The sequence below is a fragment of the Ipomoea nil genome, unplaced genomic scaffold, assembly GCF_001879475.1.
Source record: "Ipomoea nil cultivar Tokyo-kokei standard unplaced genomic scaffold, Asagao_1.1 scaffold2545, whole genome shotgun sequence".
Classification (NCBI taxonomy): domain Eukaryota; kingdom Viridiplantae; phylum Streptophyta; class Magnoliopsida; order Solanales; family Convolvulaceae; genus Ipomoea; species Ipomoea nil.
Window position 1 is genome coordinate 314,413 of NW_017618973.1, and position 25,447 is coordinate 339,859.

The window sequence follows — 25,447 nt, forward strand, 5'->3', positions numbered from 1 at the left end:
CGGGCCTTCAGCTCCGTGACTTCCCCGGCCGCCGTCTTCCACTCAGCGGCCTAGCCGATCGCCCGTTGCGCGACCTTCTCCGCCAGGACCCGATCCTCCCCGGCCTTCTTCAGCTCCTTCTGGACCTTCTCCAGCTCGGCCTGGATGTCCTTGACCTCCTGAAGACGTCGGGCGGCGGTCTTTTTGTGCCGGTCGGCCTCGTCGGCCAGCAGGGCCCTACCTTGAAGGAGCTCGGCCTCTCGGGAAATCTGCAAGGCAAATTATGTTAGCACGACTGATAACACTTGTGTATGAAAATGAATAGGGGAAAGGATTTTTTACCTCGGCCAAGTCGAGGCCGATTTTCTCGGCCACTTGGGTCGGGGTTAGCTTGCTCAGATCCTCCCGAGCTGGCCCGGCGTTACCGATCCGGGCGAGGACGGATGAACCGCCTTTGTTAGCCCCGGCCGAGGGGCTCGGCTGCGTTGCTCTCTGCAGCGTTTGATGCCGCCGACCTCGGTTACGCCCTTCTCGGGCACCTTCTCCTTTCCTCGGGCGACCTCCACCCGGGTGACGAAGACGTCGGTCGGCTCGACCACCTCAGCCGTAGTGATGGTCGAGGTCCCAATCGATCGGGTAAGTGGGACCTCCTTTTGCCCGGCCGGCTTGGCCTTGGGCTTCTTCTTGCCGCCAAGCGAGATCTTGGCAGGCGGGGGAAGAGGAGCCTCGTCATCTCCAAAATCTGCCATTTCTGCAAAATAAAAGAACAAGGCAGTTAGTTCGGGAAAAGTAAGGTCATTCGGGGTGTTAGGGTCGGGAAGAATGGTTAGTGTTAAACCTTTACCCTTCCGCTTGCCCCGAGCGGGCATCCTTGCAATCGTCACGCCCCGAGGCTCGGGCTTATACTTCTCGGGCACGTCGTATACTGGCTCGGGCAGGTCGGCCGCCTCGAGGGACTCGGGCGTCTTGAAGATCCGGTACTCGTAGATCTCTCCGGATATCTTGGTGGCCGCGTCCTTGAGGGCCTGCGTCTCGGCTGGGATAACTTGCTTTCTAAAGCGCTGACTCCGAACCCTCTCGACCGGGAGGATCCACGGCTCGTACTTCACGGAGAACAACCGGTTTTTCCATCCCCGGTTGTTCCCGGGCAGACCTTCAATCGTGCACATGTCCGCCCGGGATTGGGTCATCAGGTACCCGCCCCCGTATTTGGCCGCTAGCACTTTCACCTGGTAGATGAAGTTGAAGAGCTCCATGGTGCAGGCCAACTGGTGTCGACCACAGATCTGCGGGAAGCATGCGATCATCCGATGCGCGTTCGGGCAGATCTGCCCGGGCACCACCTGGTAATAACCCAGCCATGAGGGAGGAGGCCTGAAAAAGGGAAAGTGATCGGGGCCATGAGGGAGTCGTAGTGCATCCCGAGCCACTTTCCCCGGTGCCGCTCGATGATATTCCCGAGCTGCCGGCTTGTGTCAAACTCGACCCGACCGACGAGAGTTGCGGCGATTTTGGCTGCTTCGCCCTTGGTCAATTTGCTCATCTGGGTTTCGACGCTCTCGCTGTTGAGGAATTCGAACCCGTCTCCGCCTGGCGCCGCTGGCTCGGCCAGGTCCTCTTCGACCAGCTCTCCGTCATCTGCCCGGTCACCCCCTTCGGGCCCAACCTGAGGGTAATCCCCAATTACCCTCGTAGGCGTTTCCCTAGCGCCTTCGGCCGGGGAATTCCGTCCGCTCGTGGACGTTTCCCCGCTCTCTTCGCTCAAGCTCCCCGACCCACTGGAGCTCGACCCCGACGTCCTAGACGAGCTCGATGATCTTTCTTGCTCGGGGATTTGTTGCGGTCGTTGAGCGACCTCCGGAGAATAGGACATGATGTCCACCTCCTCGCTGATTTGCTCGACCTCGTCGTCGTAGTCTGCGACCGAGACGTTCTGGCTGTCCGAGTCTGACATCTTTTCTACCTAAAGGTCGGTCGGGGTTAGTATAGGGCTCGAGACGTTAGGTCGGAGTTAGTCCTATCCTACTGCTATGCAAAGCCTAAAATAAAAACAAAGCAAGGAAGTAGAGAGCTTACCGATCCGGGAGACTTTGAAGAAGTTTGAAGGTGAGTTGCTCGGTTGATCTACTGAGGAGCTCGTTTGGGACTCTCTGAGGGTGACGATTGGATCAGAAGATTGAGGAAAGTTCAAATGAAGGCCTCAAGGGCCTATTTATAGGAGAGTGTTTGGGCGGGAAACCAACCCACTTGCGCGACGTGACCCGCGCTGATTCCGAGGCAACCGTTGCAGTCGTAGAGGCCGGCAGTCGTCGACACGTGGCGAGAGAGGGAATGACAGCTGGCCGGTCGGTTTGGCGGCTGGCGGTTGGGCTTCTTCATCCCGTCCCATTTTTTCTCGGACGATCAAAAAGGCCCGGGCTGGGGGGGCTCTTGGTAGGGAATATCCCGACCGACATAGTGCTGTCCCGACCGGTGTGCTTTCGTCCTTTTCTTCTTGTCTTTGCAGGTAACAGGTCGGGTTTCTTGTGAAAGATCCGGTCGGTTTCCGACCGGGAGTTACCCGAGCGGCAGTGTCGACCACCGAGCGGTAGCCCTTTGGCGAGAGAGCTAACGAGGGACACGTGGCGGCTCCACGCGTTGACAGGCAGGGCACCCGGGAAGACGACACGTGGTGGCTACGTGGGAAGCATGCCGAACGGCCGGATTTGTGTCTCCGGCTCCGCGGCTATAAATACCCGCAATAGCGACAGTGTGAGGGACTTTTGGACGATCGATAGGTTGTTGTTAGAGAATTCCGACCGCAGTCAGTCGGTACTCAGAGCAACCAAATAGATTGTACTTAGAGCCTTCATTGATCAATAAGAGTTATTTACTTGCTTTAATTGGTCTCTTATTTATTTAATTACCGCTTACGTGGCAATTAACACTATCAATAGTATAATACATTAAATCACAATTATGTCATAAATCTTTCCCAATTTTAAACAATAGAACGAAAATTAAAAATGAAACGAAAATATTTCGGTAATAATATTCTACATCATCAAATAAAGGTAAATTTAAAAAGAAAATGAAATATTTCAATAATTATATTCTACATCATCAATAGGAAAGTCATATTTAAAATAATAGTAAAGGTAAATTAAAAATACAACGGAAAATAAAAATGAAACGAAAATATTTTAATAATAATATTCTACATCATCAATTAAAAATAGAATAAAAATTAGATAAAAATATCACTACATATGATATTCTAATTGATTAATTGACTGAAAATAAAAAAGAATAATTAGCTGAAAATGAATATGATATTTGTAATTGACTGAAAATATAAAAGTAAATGAATATTAATAGTTAACTACAAATAAAAATGATCCATAATTGACTAATATAAAAAATAAATGGTTAGATCATTACATTTTAATTAAAAATGGAACAGAAATTAGGTACAAATAGCACTGCATATGATATTCTAATTGACAAATTGACTGAAAAAAAAATAATAATTGGCTGAAAATGAATATGATATTACTAATTTACTTAAAATATAAAAGGATCGCTAATTAATTAATATTCTACCATTATATATTTTCATCCGAGTCACCCATCTTGATGAACTGAAGGGGTTAGCTATAGACGATGATGGACAAGATTGTGTTTGCTACTACCAATGTCGTCTACAAAAATGTTTCAATAATGTGTAAATACGATCATTGATATTATGTTTTTTTAAATGACAAAATTGCTATAGATCAAGACAAAAAAATATCTCTCTCATACAACTAAATTACGATAGCAATGCATTCCTATAACTGAGTTGCTAGAGAACGAGCACATTTGCCTAATTTATAACAAAAAATACTAAACAATGATGAATAAAATCTCCAAAGTTACAGCACCGCTGCGTACATCTATACATTAGCTATTAATTTGAGCAATTATTTGCTCAAATTCAAGCAATGATGACATCAAAACACATAAATGATCCAAATCATATCTTCAATTGCACTATATAATATTTGATGTTCTAATTTAAATAATTATATATCGATCCAAATATTCTTAATATATTACCACAAGTCTATTCCGTGCATCGCACGGGGACAAATACTAGTATTATGTAATACCAATATACCATTGTGAAATCCAGTAAAGATAAATTGAAAAAAGGAAACTAATATTATTAATTGATTGAAAATATAAAAGGATTCTAATGAAAAAGGAAACAGAAATTAGGCAAATTGAAAAAGAAAATGGATATTATTAATTTACTGAAAAGTATAAAGCCTAATTGATTGAAAATATAAAAAGAAATTAATTCTCACATTCTCTATCTCTACCTATAAATACAATGGATTAGTGACTAGAAAAATTATAACTCTTCCTTTTTGTACTGGGGTGAGTTCTATATTGCGTCTTTCATTTTCCAATGGCACAATTCTTAGTTTATGTTCTTATTTCTTTTCTGCATCTTTTGCAAATATTGCAGGATACAAATATAGAGACAATTGAAATAGTTCTGAGCAACTATTTACATGCATTAAAGAGAGTTGATGACTTCCAACACCACTTGTGCTCACATTGTAGAAGGTACGCACAATAACTGGATAAACTAGAATGATGTTAAGCATTGGCAATTACAACGAATTTATAAATTTACATGTAATATGCATTATTATTATATAATAGTTGACACTACATTTAATTTTTTAAATTACTTCTCTTTTATTTTTTTCTATATTTATTTTAATAATAATATAATTGTCTAATTGTTGTAGCAGGAAGTCACAACGAAATTGTTGGTAGTCAACTTCATCCTACACTCATTTGGAATAGAATCAATGTTAGAGTGCTCCGTATTGTTCATCTTCCAAAGGCAAGAGGTTTTGAAACAATAAACTCTATAGAGTGTGTAGTCCATAATAAAGAGGTTTTTTTATTTTTATTTTTTATGATACTATGATCTTAATTTTAAATTTTTAATAGTTTGTAGTTCAAAACTTTTAGTTTATGCATATGGTTGTTTTATAATATTTTCTTTTTACATTACAAATTCATGGTACTTTTCTACATATGCATATTCTTCGAAAGAATGTGATTCAAATAATGATGGATATGTTAATAGCTCTAAAGATTGAAATAGTTATTTCAACATTCAACTTCACTTATGATTTTATATTTCATTATTGTTATGTAATAGGAATTTCTCACTTCTCAATAAGAATATGTTTCTGGTTTTGAGAATTTTGAGTAATATTTACCTTAATTTACTACTACTCTGCACTATTCTTTGAAATTTTTGAAATAGAATCACACAGACTTTTACAAATCATTTACGAAATAGAATCAAATTTACGAATGTTGTTACATTTTTGCCAATTTTTTGTTAAGAGTTTTCCAATTTGTATCATTTAACAATTTAATCATTTTTAATTTATATATAACTTAATAAAGCTTATTCTGTAACCAAGTATTTTGTAATATTTACGGTGTGTATATATATGTGTGTGTGTGTGTGTGACCTCACGATCAAAATAAATTATAAAACAATTTATGTATATAATTTTTTGCTCCTTATAATAAAATAATTCAATAAAAGTGTATATATAAGAAAATAACCCGTAATATTTACCTTTTAAGTATAATTTATCAATTTAATTACTTTTTATTTGATAAAGATTATTTTCTAACCAAACAATTGGTAATATTTACAAGTTATTGAACCAACCTTCATATTTCCGGTCAAATGAGTACACAAGATGAAATACATGTTCATTGCACGAAATCTTAATATTAATTGAGTTGCCAAATTGTATATTGCATAAGAATTATTCATACCATAAGAGAAAATTGCACTTTTGGTCCTATGACTATAGGGGAGGTGGTAATTTCAGTTCGTGACTTTTAAAACTAACAAATTTAGTCCTTTTAGTATGCTTTTTTTAGCAAATTTGGTCCTTCCGGCCAAATCACAGGCCAAAAGTCACCGGAAAAATGTAAATCATTTTTTATTATTTAACTATGAGGACAAATTGGTCATTTCCTAGTCATTTCTTCTTCTTTCTCTTCCTCTTCGGCTGGCCTTCGAAAATCCCGGTTTCGTGAGCTCCGAACGCCATGATGACAAATAGTAACAGAAATGCATTCCATATAAGGGACTGAATCACCCCATTTCTCATACTACCTCTCTTCTTCTTCTTCTTCTTCTTCAACGCAATTTCATAACTGGAAATGGATGTTCAACCCACTGCTCTTCTCAACTGGGCACTTCTCTGCCAAGGAAAGGTTAGTAGCTCTATCTTGTTTTTCCGGTGCCTGGAGTTTTGTTTTTTTAGCCATTCAACTTAAAACTGAATTGCCCTCTGTAATGGGTACACATTTTCTTGAAATGTTTTGAAGAAATTAAATTAAAGTTTGTGACTTTGTTGTTGAAACAGAGCATGGATGAGCTGCGGCAGTGGCTGTTAATGACGACTTTGGAGTTGGAGAAAACAAGGGTGAAAGCTCAAGAGGAGCTGGAAATGAGAGAGAATCAGATTGTTCAGCTCAAAGATATGCTGAGCAGAGCGATGAAGGAGAAGATTGATGCAGAGGAGAAGTGTCATAGGTTACTGTTTGAGAGGCTTCTGTTGCAGCAGCAGCCGCCGCCGGCGGCGGCTCCAATCTCTGGGGTTTCAAGCGTTGAAGATGAGCCGAGAAGGGGAGTGGATTATCACTCCAATAATGGCTTCTCCTCCTCCGATTCTGACGAGAGCATCGTCTCCTCGCCGGCGCCGGCGCCCCAAGATTTGCCGATTGTGATAGATAAGCCCTTGCCGGAAAAGGGGAAGTTTTTGCAGGAAGTGATGAAAGCAGGGCCGCTTCTTCAGACACTTTTGCTGGCTGGCCCTCTCCCCCAGTGGCGCCACCCTCCTCCCCCCATGGAAATGGGAAGTGGGAGCAGATGAAATGCTAAGCTTTCTCCGGCGGAGATGTTTGGCAAGGAGGAAGAGAAAGAAGAAGAAATGACTAGGAAATGACCAATTTGTCCTCATAGTTAAATAATAAAAAATGATTTACATTTTTCCAGTGACTTTTAGCCTGTGATTTGGCCGGAAGGACCAAATCTGCTAAAAAAAGCATACTAAAAGGACTAAATTTGTTAGTTTTAAAATTCACGAACTGAAATTACCACCTCTCCTATAGTCATAGGACCAAAAGTGTAATTTTCTCCATACCATAATATGAATTATAACCAATTTAATAAATCTAAATATTAACAAGTATGTATGGTAATATTATTTCATATGAACGTAATACCATAATATATATATATATATATATATATATATATATATATATTAAAAGTAAAATCCTCCAACATCACTTTCACGTCCAAACTTTTGTACTAAATTAATTAAATATTTTATATTTTTTAGTCAAATAATTAATAAATCTTATTTGGTAAGCATATGTTTAATATAAATTAATTAAAATGTATTAATTGGTAATATTGCATAATTATGGTATTGTAAATGTATTAATTGCTAATCAATTTATAGTAACATGAATATTATGTATAGGAATAACAGATGAAACACGGATTTGGAAAAGGAAATTGAAATTATGCAAATTCAAAAAGGAAACGTATATTATTAATGGACTGAAAATTATAAAAATCCCTAATTGACTGAATAGAAAAGGAAATGAAAAATGAAACTTATATTATTAATTTAAAATTCTCACATTCTCTACCTATAAATACAATCCATTAGTGACAAAAAAAAATGGAGAGATTTTTTTTTTTTTTTTAAACCAGAAGTTTCAGATTCTATGTTTTTTCGTATACAAATTTATAATTGTAAATTTATATTAATAAATAATCATTAAGACAAGTATAATTTATTTTATATTTTGGACAGATTACTTTTAATAATTTTGATTTAGTAATATTATACCTTAATTATAAAAATTATACCTAATAATCTTAGTATTAAATGTCATACAATAATTATCATAAACAATGTTTAATAATTGACAAATTATATTAGGCAATAAAAATTACTATTATAAAATCTTTTGTAATATGCACACATTATTTTTAATTATTTCGATTTAATAATATTATATCTTATTTATAAAAATTCGAAGTAATACATTTAGTGGTATTGAATATTGATTGACTAAAAATTATCTTAATTATTAAGGTAATTAATAGGTATTTAGCTTTAAAAAAATTCAAATATATGAATTATACATAGTAGTATGGAATCAATTAGTAGGACAATTATATTAGGTAATCTAATTAATAATTTACTTTTTTAAAATTATATCCTCTTTTCTATAATTATATATATACTTAATGTATAATATTATTGACATAAAATAAATTATACTTACCTTAATATATAATTAATTTTTAATATAATTTTCTAATTTTTATTAATGGTAATTATTCTAATAATTTTCTTTCTTTGTTTCGTGTAATTATTATGATAATTTTATGGAAAAGTGTTTAAATATTGGAAGAGAACAAATATTAGAATTAATATAATTAATGAAATTATTTTGGTAATTGCCACAATATTTATCAATTATAATTAATATAATTATTGAAAAATATAAGATTTCTTCCCTAGAAATATTTGTGATAATTTCATAAAATTATAATTAATAAAATATGAAATATAATTAAAGAAATGAAAGTATAATATTAACAAAAGATGAATATTTATAATTTTTAAAAAATATATACATACAATTATACACTATAATAATCATATACTATAATAACGACCTGGCATGGAAGATGCTTTGCTGGACCAAACCTCCGGATGGTATTCTCAAACTAAATATCGACGGAGTTGTTGTCAATGACTCGCATGCTGTAGGCTGTGGTGAGGTTTTTAGGGACTCGACGGGCACATGGAGGAAGGGCTTCCTGGTGAAGCTAGGCACATGTACACCTTTTGAAGCTGAAGCTTGGGCAATCCTAAAAGGGATTCAAACCGCTACTGCTCAAGGAATTAAGAGGATCCTCATAGAGAGCGACTCGAATGAAGCTGTTGACTTCCTTTGCAGCTCTAGACCCTCTGCCACTGCTACACTAGACAGGAGCTTCAACACTTTGAATACTGGCAGCTCACTTCCATCTTCAGAGAACAGAATTGTGTAGCAGACGCATTAGCTAAGATGGCTATCAACCACGACTATGGACTACTGTCTCTAATTGATCCTCCATATGACATTAGCGGAATTTTGGAGGATGACATGCTTGGTCTTCCCTCTTGGCGAAATGTAAATATTTTTGTGTAAAACAGTGCTCCCTATTGGGTATTCTCTTTCCTACATATAAAAAAAAAAATCTAAATGTAATTTTTGAATTATAAATCTATCAATATAAATTATAATTAATGAAATTATATTATAGAATTTTTCTATATACATATTAATAAATATTATGTGTATATACAATGTATTATACAATCATATAAGGTAATGCGTCCGATTAGAGTTTAAATTTATTCATACAGAATTTAGAATTTACATTTTTTTTATTGATTTTTAAGTACAATTCTCTTAGTTAGTATTCATATTTTTAGAATTATAATATATATAAAATACAATTACGAATAAATCAACTTAATTATATGAATTCTTTCAATAAATTTATCTAAATATATACATGATTAGAGATTATATTAACCATACAAAATTTAAATTTATGTGAATTTTTTTAATAAATTTTGTATGTTATGAAAATAGATACTTGACCAAATATACAAAAGTCCAACTATATTATTATATTGTACATTATAATGTATTTAATTGTTTTCTATTTTTAATTTTAAATTCATAATATAAAAAAAATTTCGTGCAACGCACCGGTAAAACACAATCGTTATACCCTGCACCACGGCGCGCGCAGCACTGTGCGTCCCGCGCCTCCCAAAACGACGTCGTTTTAGGAGGCGCGGAAGGGGGTTGACTTGATTATGTGTATTTGTTTATATCATTATGTGTATTTATTTATATAATTATGTGTATTTTTTTATACAGTTATGTGTATTTGTTTATACAATTATGTGTATTTGTTTATACAATTATGTGTATTTTTTATACAGTTATGTATTGCATCAGGGCGCACAGTGCAATGCGCGCCCTGGTGCACGATATAAATTGCCGATAAAACACTATATTTTTAAAAAATACAATTTGATAAGTATCATAAATTAATTAGTACAATATCATTTCTGTTTATAATAATTAAAGAAAAATAAATAATTCAAATATGTGAACCAATGATTTCAAAATAAAATTAATATACAGTTACAAATAAATATAGCATTATTAGATGTACTTTATTTAGTTTTAATTTTCTTAATGAAGTGACTTTTCTTTATCAATTTTTTATAGGAGACTAAGGGAGTGTGTGGGCCGCTGGAAAATATTTTAAAAATAAAAATACTTACTAATAAAAAATAATTTTAAAATATTTTTTAACCCCTCATAAAATGTGTAAATCTTATATTTTTTAAAAATACAATTTGATAAATATCATAAATTAATTAGTACAGTATCATTTCTGTTTATAATAATTAAAGAAAAAATAAATAATTCAAATATGTGAACCAATGATTTCAAAATGAAATTAATATACAGTTACAAATAAATATAGCATGATTAGATTTAATTTAATTAGTTTTAATTTCCTTAACGAAATGACTTTTCTTTATCCATTTTTTGATGGGATACTAACATAGCGTTTGGTTGGAATGGCGGAATTACGTGGGAAAGGAATTGCAATTTCATGAGAGATGAATTACTGGGAATAAAGTGGGAATTTAAATTCCAGTGTTTGGTATACGGGAATAGAATTACTGGGAATTTTAATTCCAATGTTTGGTATACATGGGAATTGAAAGGGAATAAGTAGTATAAAGTCTAAAATGCCAATTATTGTTGTGGTATTAATTTTAGGTTAAAAAAAAAAAAGGAGGGATAATTTTATCTTATCACTAGCTTTTTTTCTTCCTAAAATTCCAGGAATTAAAATACCGGGGGGGGGGGGGGGGGGTGACATGGGATTTTAATTCCATGAAAATGGGGGAATTACAATTCCATGGAATTGCAATTCCTTCCAACCAAACTAAGGAATTTTATGGCCTTTGAAATTAAGTGGGAAGGGAATTTAAACTCCCTCCAACCAAATGCCCTGTAAGGGAGTGTTTGGATTGCTCGAAAATCTATAATATAATTAAAAACAAAATTCTATTTACTTGATTTCCCGCTCAAACAATAGTAAATAGTAAAGGTAAATTAAAAAAGGAACATAAATATTTCACAATAATTCTCTACATCATCATCAATTAAAAATAGAACAAAAATTAGGTAAATTAAAAAATAAATGAATATTAATAATTGATTGAAAATTAAAAAAAAAAAAAGAAACAGAAATTCGATTAATTGGAAAAGGAAATGAATATTAATAATTGACTAAAAATAAAAAATGATCTATAATTGACTAAAATAGAAAATAAAATTGTCAGATTATTGAATTTTAATTTTTCACAATTAGAATAAATCAAATCACAATTATATCATAAATCTTTCACAATTTTAAGCAATGAAACAAAAATTAAAAATGGAACGAAAATATTTCAATAATAATATTCTACATCATCAAGTAAAAGTAAATAAAAAATGGAAAGGAAATATTTCAATAATAATATTCTACATCATCAATAGTAAAGACATATTTTAAACAATAGTAAAGATAAACTAAAAATGAAACGGAAATATTTCAATAAAAATATTCTACATCATCAATTAAAAATGGTTCGGATAGGTAAAAATATCAATGCATCTAATATTCTAATTGACTAACTGACTAAAAATAAAAAAGAATAATTGGCTGAAAATGAATATGATATTACTAATTGACTGAAAATAAAGGATCATTAATTGACTGAAATTATACCATTATATATTTTCACTCGAGTCACCCATCCTTTTGGACTAAAGGTGTTAGCTCTAGACGAAGATAGACAAGATTGTGTTGTTACTACCAATGTTGTCTACAAAGAGGTTTCAATAGTATGTAAATACAATATGTGATATTATGTTTTTTAAAATGGCAAAATTGTTATATATCTAGACAAAAAATATATTTTCCATACAAATAAATTAGGATATCAATTCATTTTTATAACTGAGTTGCTAGAGAACGAGCACATTTGACTAATTTATAAAAGAACTGAACAATGATAAATAAAATCTCCAAAGTTACAGCACTGCATGCGTACATCTACATATTAGCTATTAATTTGAGCAATTAATAACATAAAAACACATAAATGATCTAAACCATACCTTCAATTTCACTATATAATATTTGATGTTCTAATTTAAATAATTATATATCGATCCAAATATTTTTAATATATTACAACAAATCCATTCCGTGCATCGCACGGGCACAAATACTAGTAAATAATAATAATAATAATAATAATAATAATAGTAATAATAATAATAATAATTTAAGAGAAGTTTTCTTTTTGTTTTTGTTAGCAATTTTTTTAACTCTCGGATCCCCAAGCCCACAAGGGCTAATCTCCGACAAGGACCCTTTTGTTAGACTATTAGTAATTGTACGAATAGACTTTCAACCTTTTTTAAATTAAATTACTCTTTGGTAACTTCAACTCTAAGTAACAAGTAAATAGAGCAAGTTTGTACTGCACAACGGAATAATAGTAAAGAGTTATGCTCAACTTAGTAAATTAAGTGTGCAGGTATAAGTAAGTTAGGTACAAATGATATGTAAAGTGACAGAGATATCTTGAATATATAAAGGAGATGGTTCACTCAATATATAATGACAATATTCAAGATTGTAAATAAATATCGTATCACTTCGACCGTGTGACGAATGTTACATGCAACACGTCAAACTTGCTTAGAATAAATCACTATTTAAGCTCGAGAAGTTTGAGTCACATGCATACGTGAGAACACACTAAACCCGGATGATTAAGATTAACTGTGAATAGTAAACGGGTTAGTCGGATGAGATAGATAAATGTAGCAAATAATGTAAGTGCGGTATGTAAATGAGAGAGGCAATTTATAGTGGTTCGGAAGTGGCGTAATCTTCCTAGTCCACTTTTCTCCTTTCACTTCTAGGAGAAATTCACTATTTTTCACACACAGTTACAATAGTGAACAAGTGCTACACAGGCACTTCCTCCGGATGTCTTGCACACAGCTACACCCAACTCTGAGTGTCTCGCACACAGCTACACTCAACTCCCGAGTATTTCGCACACAGCTATACTCAACGCCAACTAAGTGTCTTGCACACAGCTACACTTAGAAACTACGAGTGTTTTGTACACAGCTACACTCACTAGAGTATTTTGCACACAGCTATACTCTTTCTACAATTTACAAATACAAGAATTTGTATTTCTCTCTCCAACTAGATTTTGAGACTATTCAGACTAAGTCTCTTTGAATATTTGAGCACTAGCACTTTTGAATTTTGCACTTGTATTCTATCTCGTTTTTCTCTGTTCTTCTCACGCCCTTTGTCTTCAAGTCTTCATGGCTTTTTATACTCAATCAAATATATCCGTTGGAGTGGGATAATTTGATATTTGAATTTTGAATCTTCATAGCCTGATATTGTTGACAGTAGATCTTCAATTTTGATTTGATTTGTCAACATGCCTGACAAAGTAATTATTTCTAGCACAACTTTGATTTTCTAGTTGTTTCTAAAAATATTACTTTAATTGTCAATTTGAATATCCAACGAATCTTTGAAATAAATTCATCAGATAGAATTTATTTCTAGGATAAGTTTTTATATTCATGCCTTCATAAATATTTTTTCCGTTCTGATCAAATGTCTTTCAGGCAATTTTGGAGTCTTGTGGCATGTGGGTGGACTTGGAGTAAATTCCTTCGAATTTATCCAATTTCTGATCATCTTGCTCTTTTGCCACATTGTGCTCCTTTGACTTGAACATCGTGCTCCTTGACTTTGAACATTGTGCTTCTTTACATTGTGCTCTTCTGACAACATTGTGCTTCTTAGACAACATTGTGCTTCTTAGGTGGCATTGTGCTCCTTCGCATTGTGCTCCTTAGCAGCATTGTGCTTCTTATCAGCATTGGTCACATTGTGCTCCTTTGGTAAGCATCGCGCTCCGTCGGACACATTGTGCTCTTTTGGACACATTGTGCCATTGTGCTCCTTTGGTAAGCATCGCGCTCCTTCGGACACATTGTGCTCCTTTAGCACACATTGTGCTCTTTTGGTGAGCATCGTGCTCCTTCGGACACATTGTGCTCCTTTAGCACACAGCATCGTGCTCCTTCAAAAATCTGCCTTATTAAAAATATAGGTCCTTGGGGGAATCGATCTCGGGTGTAATCGTTTAGAGTAAGAACCTCTACCATTTCACCGTTAGGCTCATCCAGTCATTCCTTGCAACGCCATTGCTTTATGCTTCTTTCACGGATGAATACTCGTAGGACCAAAATTAATTTCTCAAATTAATTTTGTTCTTCCTATGGTAGATTCCTTCTGATTTCAATATTCTGATTTATGATGCTTGTACTAAAGACTTAAAAACTAAGGGGATCTAAAGATACATTTGGCTCATCAAAACTTACAAAAATATTCCTATCAGAGTTATTCTAGAAACCATGTGGATGTGGAGGTTAGTATTTCTGATAAATTGTGGCATATGGCGTGCTTTTATGGCTTTTCGGAACGACATAAACGGAAGGACTCTGGGATTTACTAGGTATTTTGAGTGGCAGATCCCTGTTACTGTGGGTGGTGGTGGGAGATTTTAATAATCTCCTATTCCAACATGAGAAGAGGGGGGAAACCTGTATCCTGATAGTCTTCTTTGCAGCTTTGGGGAGGCTATTGATAGTTGTGGGCTGATGCAAATGCCCATGAGAGGCCATCAATTCACATGGGAAAAAGGTAAAGGAACACAGAACTGGATAGAGGAAAGACTTGATAAGGTGTTGGCGACGGCAGACTGGTATGGTGTGAATGAGAAAGCATGAGTGGAGAATATGCAGACTCGTACTTCAGATCACTCGACTCTTTTCCTCACCATTAATGCAATCTGCATGCAGGGGGGAGGGGCCCGAGGGTTTCAGGTTCGAGATGGCTTGGCTCCTGGATGAGGGATGTAAGGATGTAATTATGTCTGCCTGGCAGGATGGGAGGGCTGAGGGATTGCTGAATTGTTAGCAATATTGTGGGGAAAAGTTGATGCGATGGGCTGGTGATCATTTTCATAAATTTGGAGATCGCATTGCACAGTTACGATGGAAGCAGGAGGTTATACGAAATCGACGGGACCCGGCTACATTGGCCGAGTTCCAACAAATTGATAATCAGTTGAACCAATTAGAGGCCCAGGAGGATGTGTTCTGGAGACAGCGAGCGAAACAGCACTGGCTCCGTGGTGCAGATGCCAACACAAAGTTCTATCACAGGTATGCTTCTGCTCGTGAAAAAAAAAAAAAAAAAAAAAAAGAATTTTATTAATCGAATTAAAGATGATGCTGGTTTGTGGGTGGAAGGGAATAGTATGCACTCGGTCATCTTGGATTATTTTAAAGCTATTTTTAACTCTAATAACTCTAGTTGCTCGGATCCCCTTTTTGATAATTTTGTCCCCCGGGTATCTCATGAGCATAATACTGCGTTGGTGCGCCCGTTTGAGACTGATGAGGTTAAAACAACGATTTTGTCTATGTTCCCTGATAAAGCTCCGGGCCTGGATGAATGAATCCGGGTTTCTATCAGCATTTTTGGAATGTGGTTGGGGAGGATGTGTTTGTGTTTATAACGAATTGTTGAATTTATGTGAGTTCCCGGAAGGATTGAATGACACTAATGTTGTATTGATTCCTAAAAAAGATGTGCCTGAAACGGTAGCAAATATGAGACCTATTGCTTTGAGTAATGTTATTTATAGGATTATGGCCAAGATGATAGCTAAAAGAATGAAACCACTTATGGGAGATCTCATCTCGGAATCCCAGAGTGCTTTTATCCCGGGAAAATTGATCACGGATAATATTTTGGTAGCAGCGGAAGTGGGTCATTACTTGAACAGGAAGCAGTGTGGATTGGTGGGGTGGAGTGCATTAAATTAGACATGTCAAAAGCTTATGATCGAATGGAGTGACCGTTCCTGAGGAAAATGCTGACTGTTATGGGGATTTAATGAAAACTGGATTCGGCTCATTATGCTTTGTGTGACGACTGTTAATTACACTGTAATGGTGAATGGTGTAGCTGGGGGACGAGTGGTACCTACTCGTGGGCTCAGACATGGTGACCCTCTATCTCCCTATTTGTTTATTATCTGTGCAGAGGGTCTTTCAATGTTGTTGCAAAGGGCACAAATTGCGGGATCAATACATGGATGTAGAGTGGCTCGAGGGGCACCTCCTGTCTCACATCTATTTTTTTTGCAGATGACAGTCTATTAATTTTCAAAGCAAATATCTAGGAAGCCAGTGTTGTCAAGCAATGCCTGGTCAGGTATGAGAAATTGTCTGGTCAGGTAGTGAATTATGATAAATCAAATATTTGTTTTAGCCGGAATACCCAGGAGGGTGACAGAGAGTAAGTGGCAAGTTGCCTAGAGGTTGAGCAAGCAGCCAATTTTCGAAAATACCTTGGCCTACCATCATTTGTGGGAAGGAATAAAAGGGTTGTATTTGCTTATGTGGAAGATAAGATCAAACAGAGGATTGGTTCAGGGAATAAGAAGTTACTTTCCCAAGCAAGTAAGGAGGTTCTTTTGAAAAGTGTGGCTCAGTCTATGCCTACATTTTCCATGAGTGTTTTTTTGCTGTCTGAGACAGTCTATTTATCTATTGAGCGAACCATGAATAAATTCTGGTGGGGAAGTAGCGCAGACCGGGGATACACCGGAAGGCTTGGGATAAATTATGCGTTCCTAAGAAATTTGGTGGTTTGGGGTTTAAAGAGTTGCGTGCATTTAATCTGGCCATGCTAGGGAAACAGGCATGGCGGTTCCTTACTGACACAACCACTCTGGCAGCGAGAATTTATAAGGCTCGATATTACCCTATAACCAGTTTTGTTGACGCGACTGTAGGAAATTGCCCAAGTTTTTGTTGGAGAAGTATTATGGCTGCGCATGATCTAGTATGCTCTGGGATACGGCGAAGAATTGGAAACGGACATACAACATTAATATGGGGACACCCCTAGTTACCAAATAACCCCAGTCCTTTAGTTCAAACACTTATGCCTGAAGAATTGAGGGAAGCATTAGTGGCTGGCCTAATTGATCCACAAACAAAGACTTGGGATCCGGATATTTTATCTGATCTTTTTATTCCTGAGGATGTGAACTCTATCGCTATGATCCCTGTTAGCCCAGAATATGAAGACTCATGGTATTGGATAGGAGACCCAAAAGGGATATACACGGTCAAAAATGCCTATACACGCATTGTTGGTGATTTTGTTAATAACCCAGGTGCTTTTGATAAATGGGTTACAATATGGAAATTGAAGATACCACCTAAATGGAAGACTTTTTTTATGGAGAGCGATAAATAATATACTTCCCACAACTGATAATTTGATTATAAAGAGAGTAAAGGTGGAACCTACATGCCCAATGTGTGGGTTGGCACATGAGGATGTTATGCATACTTTAGTTTCTTGTGATTATTCTAGGATGGTTTGGAATGTTTCAGAAATACCTATCACAAATATTATGACTCATTCTTTACCGTCATGGCTTATGGGTATATAAACACCTTGACAGACGAACAGTGTGGCATTGCGATTGGAGTGATGTATTACTTATGGCGCGCTCGCAATTTGGCGGTGTGGGAGAGGGCTCTACCGCGACCTGGGCAGACTTGGAGAAGGGCAGCGGACACTGGGAATGCGTACGGGCGGTTGCACTGCCGACAGCAACACCTGACGCCAATGACGGCTCCCACGATTGTGACGCACACTAGGCTGAGATGCTACTTCGATGACGCACCCCACGGGAGAAGCCACGTACGGGATGGTCTTGCTAAGCCATGATGGATCGTTTATAGCCGCAAAATGTGGCAAGCTACCCGGCGCTTTCTCACCCCTTATGGCAGAGGCACTGGCTTGCAAAGAAGCTCTTTCATGGCTCAAGGAGCGCAATACACTGGCGGTCGACCTATTCACGGATTGCATGGAACTAAGAAACGCCGTATACTCAGGCTCTACGGTAACTTTGTCCTAAGTTGGGGTGATTGCTGACCAACGCAGGACGTCTTTATCGTTATTTACTCACTGTTCTTTGAATTATATTTCTTGAACTTTAAATTTACATGCCCATGCTTTAGCTTCGTTAGCTTTCGGACAGGATCATTCTATGTATTGGGAGTATGTCCCTCCGGACTCTATTGCTATGTTCATTCAATAATATACCAAAGTTATTTGGCTTTTAAAAAAAATATTTATTTTATATCTAATTTCTCCTCTTTATATATGTGTAGTCAAATTAATTATAATTGAGGTTTAAATGAATATACACACAAATTATATTAAATATAAAACTTTACCAATAAATTTGAACACAATAAACTTTTTTCCATTCTTCATTATGCTTTAATATAGAATATAGAGATAAAGATAGAGCTGTAATAATAAAATATAATTTATAAAATATAAATACACATAATAACTTCAAAAAATATGTATAAATACATCTACCCACACTATTAATGCATTCATACTTGCTAATCTTGTTTCTATCAAAATGCATTCACATTTTGGAGGGAAAATTTTGTGGCTAGATTCTGCTTTATTATATATAAATAAATATAAATATATAATAATAAAGATAAAGATAAAGATTACTAGGATATCCAATTTATCTTCCGTTTGGTGCATTCTCGTAGTCGCGATGATTAGAGCCGTCAAAAATGGGTTTTCCCGCCGGGTCGACCCGTCCCGTACCACCGTAGGTAGGGGACGAGTTCTTCAAATTTTGATCCGCCAGGAGGCGGGCGTTTTAGCCCGTCCCGCCTGGGTCACGGGTCCAGGCGGTGCGGGTCACGGGTTTAGCCCGCGACTTGCTAATACCTATATATTTTGTATATATATTTAGTATTTAATACATGTTATTTTGGTTTGTGTTAGTGTGTTATAACTTATAGGATTATAGATTTATAGGAATACAATACTAGGTAGTGTTACTGTACGTCTATACAGTGATTTTTTTTTTTTAAGGATATTGTACAGTGATTTTTTTTTATTAAAAAAATTAACATAGTGAAAAAATTGATTGACGGGCTAGTCCGCCCCGCCAGCGGGCTTTGGCATGGCGGAGCGGGCCGGCCACATTCAAATCCCGCTAAGAGGCGGGCTTTTTTGCCCGTCCCGCTACGAGGACGGGCTTTGGTGTGTTTTGGCCCGTCCCGCCCCGCAAGACCGTTTCAACGACTCTAGCGATGATACCTTCTACAATTTCAGAAGAAATGATGGTCGAAAAATAAATAGAGGATTTTTCAATACTAACCTTTTTGACCCGAAACCACGTTGAACCTCTCCAAGTAGTCCATCATCACGTGGATTTAGTCCTCATAGGCCTCTGTAAATAGCACCATGTCATCAACAAAGAATATGTGTGTGAGTGTAGGGTCATACTTGGATAACTTGACTATTTAGTCTATTTTAGGTGTTTTAGCACTAACTGCAGTGTTGCAAAAATTCCGCTTAAGCACAGATTAATCGGCTCCTAGGCGCCGACTAGGCTTCCTAGGCACTGACTAGGCCGCCTAGGCACCGCTTAGCTAGGCTGCCTGGTCAGCCAATTAGCTATTGTTTCCTTCTTTTTAAATGGGTTATTTTGCTCAAAACGACATCGTTTTGAGCAAAATATCTTTAAATTGTTCAAACTCTAGATTTTTTTTAGGTTAATATTTAATATTTTAGTACTAACTATTAAAGTATTAAATAGTTTATAATTATAAAGTCTTAAAAAATTAAAACATTTTATACAATTTTTTATAAAATAAAAAATACGCGGATGACTAGGTGCCAATTAATTGCTGCCTAGATGCCCTAAGTGGAGGCGCCTGAGCACCCGAAGAGCGCCTAGTGATTTTTTCAACCATGACATTATGTTGTGTTTTTTAGAATTAATCTGACGTTTGATGATGATGATGATAATATAGTAATAATAATAATTGTCGTTGTTGTTTTATACCAAGAAAATTATAAAAATTGTTCCACTATCATTATCTTCTCTGGCATCAAAAGCTTAAGACAACCATGGTGACTCAATTTTTTTTAAAAAAAAATAAAAAAAATTACCCTAATGTGAACAAATGAATCCGTTGAATAAAGGTAGCGCTATCACCATCTTCGATTAGATCTAATCAAAGACTTTCATTAGTGGAGCAATCTCCATCTAGTGAAAGTGTGTAAGAAGTCGTTTAGTTCAATTCTCTATTTTTTCTTTTTTCATTTTTCAATTTTCATTCTCCATTCTGATTTCATTTTATAAATTCAACTTTAAGATAAAAATAAATTTGATACACTAATACTAAATGTGTAAAATGTAACAAAATTCAATAAAAATATATTACTAAATAAATTACAACTAGTTCATTCATGTTAGAGTTTAGTTTGATTACAAACAAAATACGCAAAATCACATTGATTACAATCCCTCATATAGTTTTTGTACATTTCTACAACAAATAATAATAATAATAATAATAATAATAATAATAATAATAATAATAATAATAATAATAATAATAATAATCTCTATCTCTATATATTAAAGCAAAATGATCGCCACAAAAATTTTCTATTCAAATTGTGAATGCATTTTGATAGAAACAAGATTAGCAAGTATGAATACATTAATTGTGTGGTAGATGTATTTATACATGTAAGTGTAAAATAATTTACACAATATTGGCTATTTTATTTTTAGTCTCATTAGCTTTAAATTAAATTAGTGCTGTTAGAATTATTTCTGTTTTGGACCATGTGATTACAAAATAAGTGGATAACATGCATTGGTGAATAAAGACTACGGATGAAGCATTCAAAGAAATAAGGTGTGTGGCTGTGGTTTATTCGAACAATGGAAAGCAAGAAAAAGGGCTACATTTGAGGATAAAAAAAAAAAAAAAAAAAAAAAAAAAAAAAAAAGGAGCTCATGATATGCTATAAAAAGGTGATGCTCGAATGAAGACGCTGCCAACTTGATTATTACAAATTGCGAGAGCTATCCTGATTTACTAAGCTATTCATTTTAATGTGATTTATTATTTAATTCTTAAGAATATTTAATCTATACTACATGATCAGTACGTGGTACTGCTGAAGATTGTTCGGGTATTCGTGTGTCAGTCATGGATAGGTGTTAGAAAGAGTGATAGTGGTAAAGGCTGGAGGCCATCTATATTTACCTCTTGTAATACTCCTTTTGGTGAACATCTATAGTGGATTGGGCAGACGTGGGTTGCCCCGCAAACGTAGGAGAAGGAGCTCCGAACTGCGTAACAATTCCTTTGTGTTTTTACTTTATTTTATGCTTTCCGCTTTCATTATTTACATTTGCTTAACCAAGTTTAATTAATGAACATAACCGGTGCATAATTTAAAAACCCAAGTAAAAATACTTTGCTTTTTTATTTCAAGTCTCACGGTGCAATTTCAATTGGTACCAGAGCCTGTAGACTTATTTTATTAGTCTATCGATCTGGCGAATCCGTGCCTCTTGAACTCATCTCTTCAGCGGCTCTTTTTATTTATCTGTTTATTCCTTATTTGTTTGATCTCACGGGGTGTTGAGTGTTACAGAATGGATCGTGTTAAAATTCTTCCCCAGCTGACTGGCGACAACTACGCCTATTGGAAGGCTCGCACCTGTACGCATCTAAAAGCTCAAGGTAAAGCCGTGTGGCGGTCTGTGGTGGCAGGTTGGGCACATCCCACCAAACCCAGTTCCAGCACTGACGGAACAGAAATAGCTAAGCCTGAGACTGAGTGGACTCAAACAGAGATAACCAACGCTGGAAACAATGATAAGGCTTTAGACACAATTTATTCTCTTATGCATGAAAGCCAGTTCTCAATTGTTGCAGGTATTCCTTCAGCTAAAGGTGCTTGGGAGGCTCTTGAGTCTACTTACGAAGGAACGACATCGGTAAAACAGTCAAAACTGCAACTGGTCCAGTCAGAATTTGAAGAGCTTCACATGAATGAGGATGAGACAATCATCGACTTTCACACACGCGTACAGGATCTGGCGAATCGCGCAACGGTTCTTGGTGAACCATTCTCGCAAGCAAAGCTTGTTAAGAAAATACTGAGATCTCTACCTCCCAGGTTTCGATTGAAAGTCACAGCCATCCAAGAGCATGATGGCTGGGAGAATAAATCGGTTACTCAGTTAATGGGGAATCTTGAAACATATGAAATGGAAATTTTAACTGATCACACGAAAACGAAAAAACAAAAAAAATATAGCTTTTGCCGCTGAAGAAAATAATGTTGTATCTGATACAGACGAAACTAGTGATGATACAGTTGTCTTTTTGACTAAACAGTTTTCAAAAATTTTGAAACAGGTATCCAAAAATTCACTCAACAAAAATCCACAAAGAGGAGCAACATCGTCCAAAGCTGGTCCTAGGACAGGTGCATCAAACTTCAAACAGTCTGTCTCACGTCCAGGACAGTCCAAAGAAAAATCAAACAATAAAGGAATCAAGTGTTATGAGTGTGAGGGCTTTGGACATGTGCAAGCAGAGTGTGCTACCTACCTTCGACGCAAAAATTTTATGTCAGCCATTACCTGGAGTGATGACGAGCCTGACGTTGAAACAACTGGATCAGATGTCAAAGAAATCTCGAGTAACTTTGTAGCATTTACTGCACGTGTCGCTGGCTGTTCGGAATCTGTTGAAGGAGGTGACTCAGAGAGTGGTGAATATGTCTCCGCGGAAGACTTAGAACTAAATGCTTTATCTTTTGAAGTTGAGTTTAATAAGTTGTATCCCAAATGGGAAGCCCTACAAAAAGTAAATCGTAAACTAGCTAGTGAGATAGAGATTGTAACAAATGCTAGTAAAGTATATCAAACTCAAATAGCTGATAGGAATGTGCTGCTTAAAGAAGCAGCTGACCGAGAAGAAAAATTACAAAACGAAGTACAGTCTGGGAATGTACTGCTTAAGGAGGCAGCCGACCGAGAACAGAAACTACAACAAGAAGTACAGACTTTGAAGCAAGAGCTAAGCACCTACAAACGACAAATCCAAATGATGGACACCACTTCAACCCTTGATAAAATCCTTGATTCCGGAAGAAAAACTTCTGCAAAATTTGGTTTGGGTTTCACCGGAAGCAACTCAAAAGATAAAACGGTATTTGTCAAAGCGTCTGGACCTGATCCAGAGGACATCCCTGAATCCAGCACAATGAAACGCTCCTATGGTAAAGTAAGCGCAAATAAGCTCCATTATAAACTATATAACCCTGTTTGCCACTATTGCAGGTTACAAGGTCATACCAGACCTGAATGTTACTATTTCTACAAGGATCAAAGAATAGAGAAGTTCAGGCACAAGAACATACAACCCTTCACAAAACAAATTTGGGTTAAAAAGGCTGATTATATTTCGTTTGTTTCGTTTCACACTAAAAGTGCAGGAAGGGAAGAGAAATGGTATTTTGACAGCGGGTGTTCCCGTCACATGACAGGAAATGTCAAATTCCTAAACAACGTAAATACCAGTAAATGTGAAGTTACCTTTGGTGACGGTGTCAAAGGTCAGGTGACTGGCGTAGGCACTCTTACTGTCTAATTCCCTCAAGCAGGTATTTCTTTTATTTATTTAAATTTTTTTTTTGTAATCTAACAGTTTATTTTTTGTGTTACGTAAGTATGTCTTGCAGGGACAAAACTGTTGTTGACATAACCTTCGAACTTAATTGGCCGATTTATTCTCTCTTATAAGCTTCTTTTTTTTTTCACGTTTCATGTTACTCCTAGAAAACTCATTCAAGTCAAACACCAACATCTTCTCCTACTTACACTCAACTACCTACCTTTTAATATTCACATCTATGTCTTGTAGCCATCAAATCCACACGCCTTTTCAAAAGAAACATCACATCACACATTTATTACTTTGTCTCCTCTTTGTCTCCACTAAGCTGAGATCATCACCATCATCCTCTCCAACTCGTCATCTTCCACCATTGTTATTCCCTAAAGCTTCTCAAATGGAAAATCCTTTTCTCTCATTCGTATCTCAATCCGAAAGGGCAACTCTTTTTCGCAAGATAATTGATGTCATTTCTCCCTTATCTCCTGAAGCTACGGATATGATTCTTGCCACTATCAAATCGGATGTATTTCTCCTTGAAGGGCTAGCTCACAGCCAAAGAACATAGACAAATGCTTGCACTGGCTCGTCACATCACCGCTACACCCTGGACAATCCCACCTGTGACAGCCGCTGCTCCGGTTTCTGCTCTACCCGAACCTGTGTTTCTCGCATCTTCTCACAATGTGGTATTTCTCGTATCTTATGCTTCTTTAGACTCTGTGCCCTATCTATCTTCCTCTAGAAAAATTGTTTTTAGTGTTTCTTTGCCTGATCAATTTGTGTCTACCATATCTCATGATAATTTTGGCGTACAAAATCTGCCTTTACCTGGTGATTCATATGATCCTTTAACTCACAATTTACCTAGAAGTACTGAAAATTTAGTAGCTTTTTCTAATTTGGTGTATTCCTTGCCTTCTACCTTGCTATTCGCAATATTGCCCAGCATTTCTCTGATTCTGTTATACCCGTGTCTTGTTCGGCCTTTTCAATCCCCATTACTATTTCTGCTTCTAAAACTCAGTCTGAACATGCGCCCATTTCTGTTTCACCTACCCAAGACTCGGTTCCCATTATCACTGTACCTCTGTCTAAAACTTCCCGAAAGGGAAAGGAGAAACTGTCTGTTTCAGGTACTGCAGAAAAGAGGAAGGTGTCTCATTTAGATGATGTGGAAACTCAATCTGACCGTAAGCATCAAAGGAGGGGTTCCACTCTTCCACCCAGACTCACTCGGTCACGAGCCCTCACTGAATCACCAACTGTACCAGTTCCATCCGACTCAAAATCAAAGGGGTCCCGCAAAACTTACGAAGGAAGAAGACTTTAACGAAGAACAATTCCTGAGTACTTTGAAGGCTTCAAACACTCATGAAGTTGGTACACACTCTAACTCTTCTCCTTTAATTGGTATTACCTCAATACCCGAGTTTGAGAATCCTAATGTGTTACATTTTTTTTTACTGGCAATCTTTTTTCGCAGTCTTCGTTTGCCATTTATATTTTTTTCTCTATTTTTTAAATGTGCCTAAGATGAATTTTGTCTTTTATTTTA

General features: G+C 36.4%; 1 protein-coding gene across 1 annotated transcript; it reads left to right on the forward strand.

Moving 5' to 3' along the window:
- Window positions 1–6,156: 6,156 nt before the first annotated feature.
- LOC109153831 lies at window positions 6,157–6,929 on the forward strand. Its single transcript, XM_019301702.1, has 2 exons — window positions 6,157–6,267; window positions 6,420–6,929. The coding sequence occupies exons 1-2, from the start codon at window positions 6,214–6,216 to the stop codon at window positions 6,927–6,929; spliced, it is 564 nt and encodes a 187-aa protein (XP_019157247.1). The 5' UTR covers window positions 6,157–6,213.
- Window positions 6,930–25,447: the final 18,518 nt, after the last annotated feature.

Bases quoted from the DNA above. Each gene is read 5' to 3' on its own strand.
- LOC109153831 (XM_019301702.1), top strand. From the start codon at position 6,214: ATGGATGTTCAACCCACTGCTCTTCTCAACTGGGCACTTCTCTGCCAA. The intron at 6,268-6,419 runs GTTAGTAGCTCT...TTGTTGAAACAG, and splicing joins CACTTCTCTGCCAAGGAAAG to AGCATGGATGAGCTGCGGCA.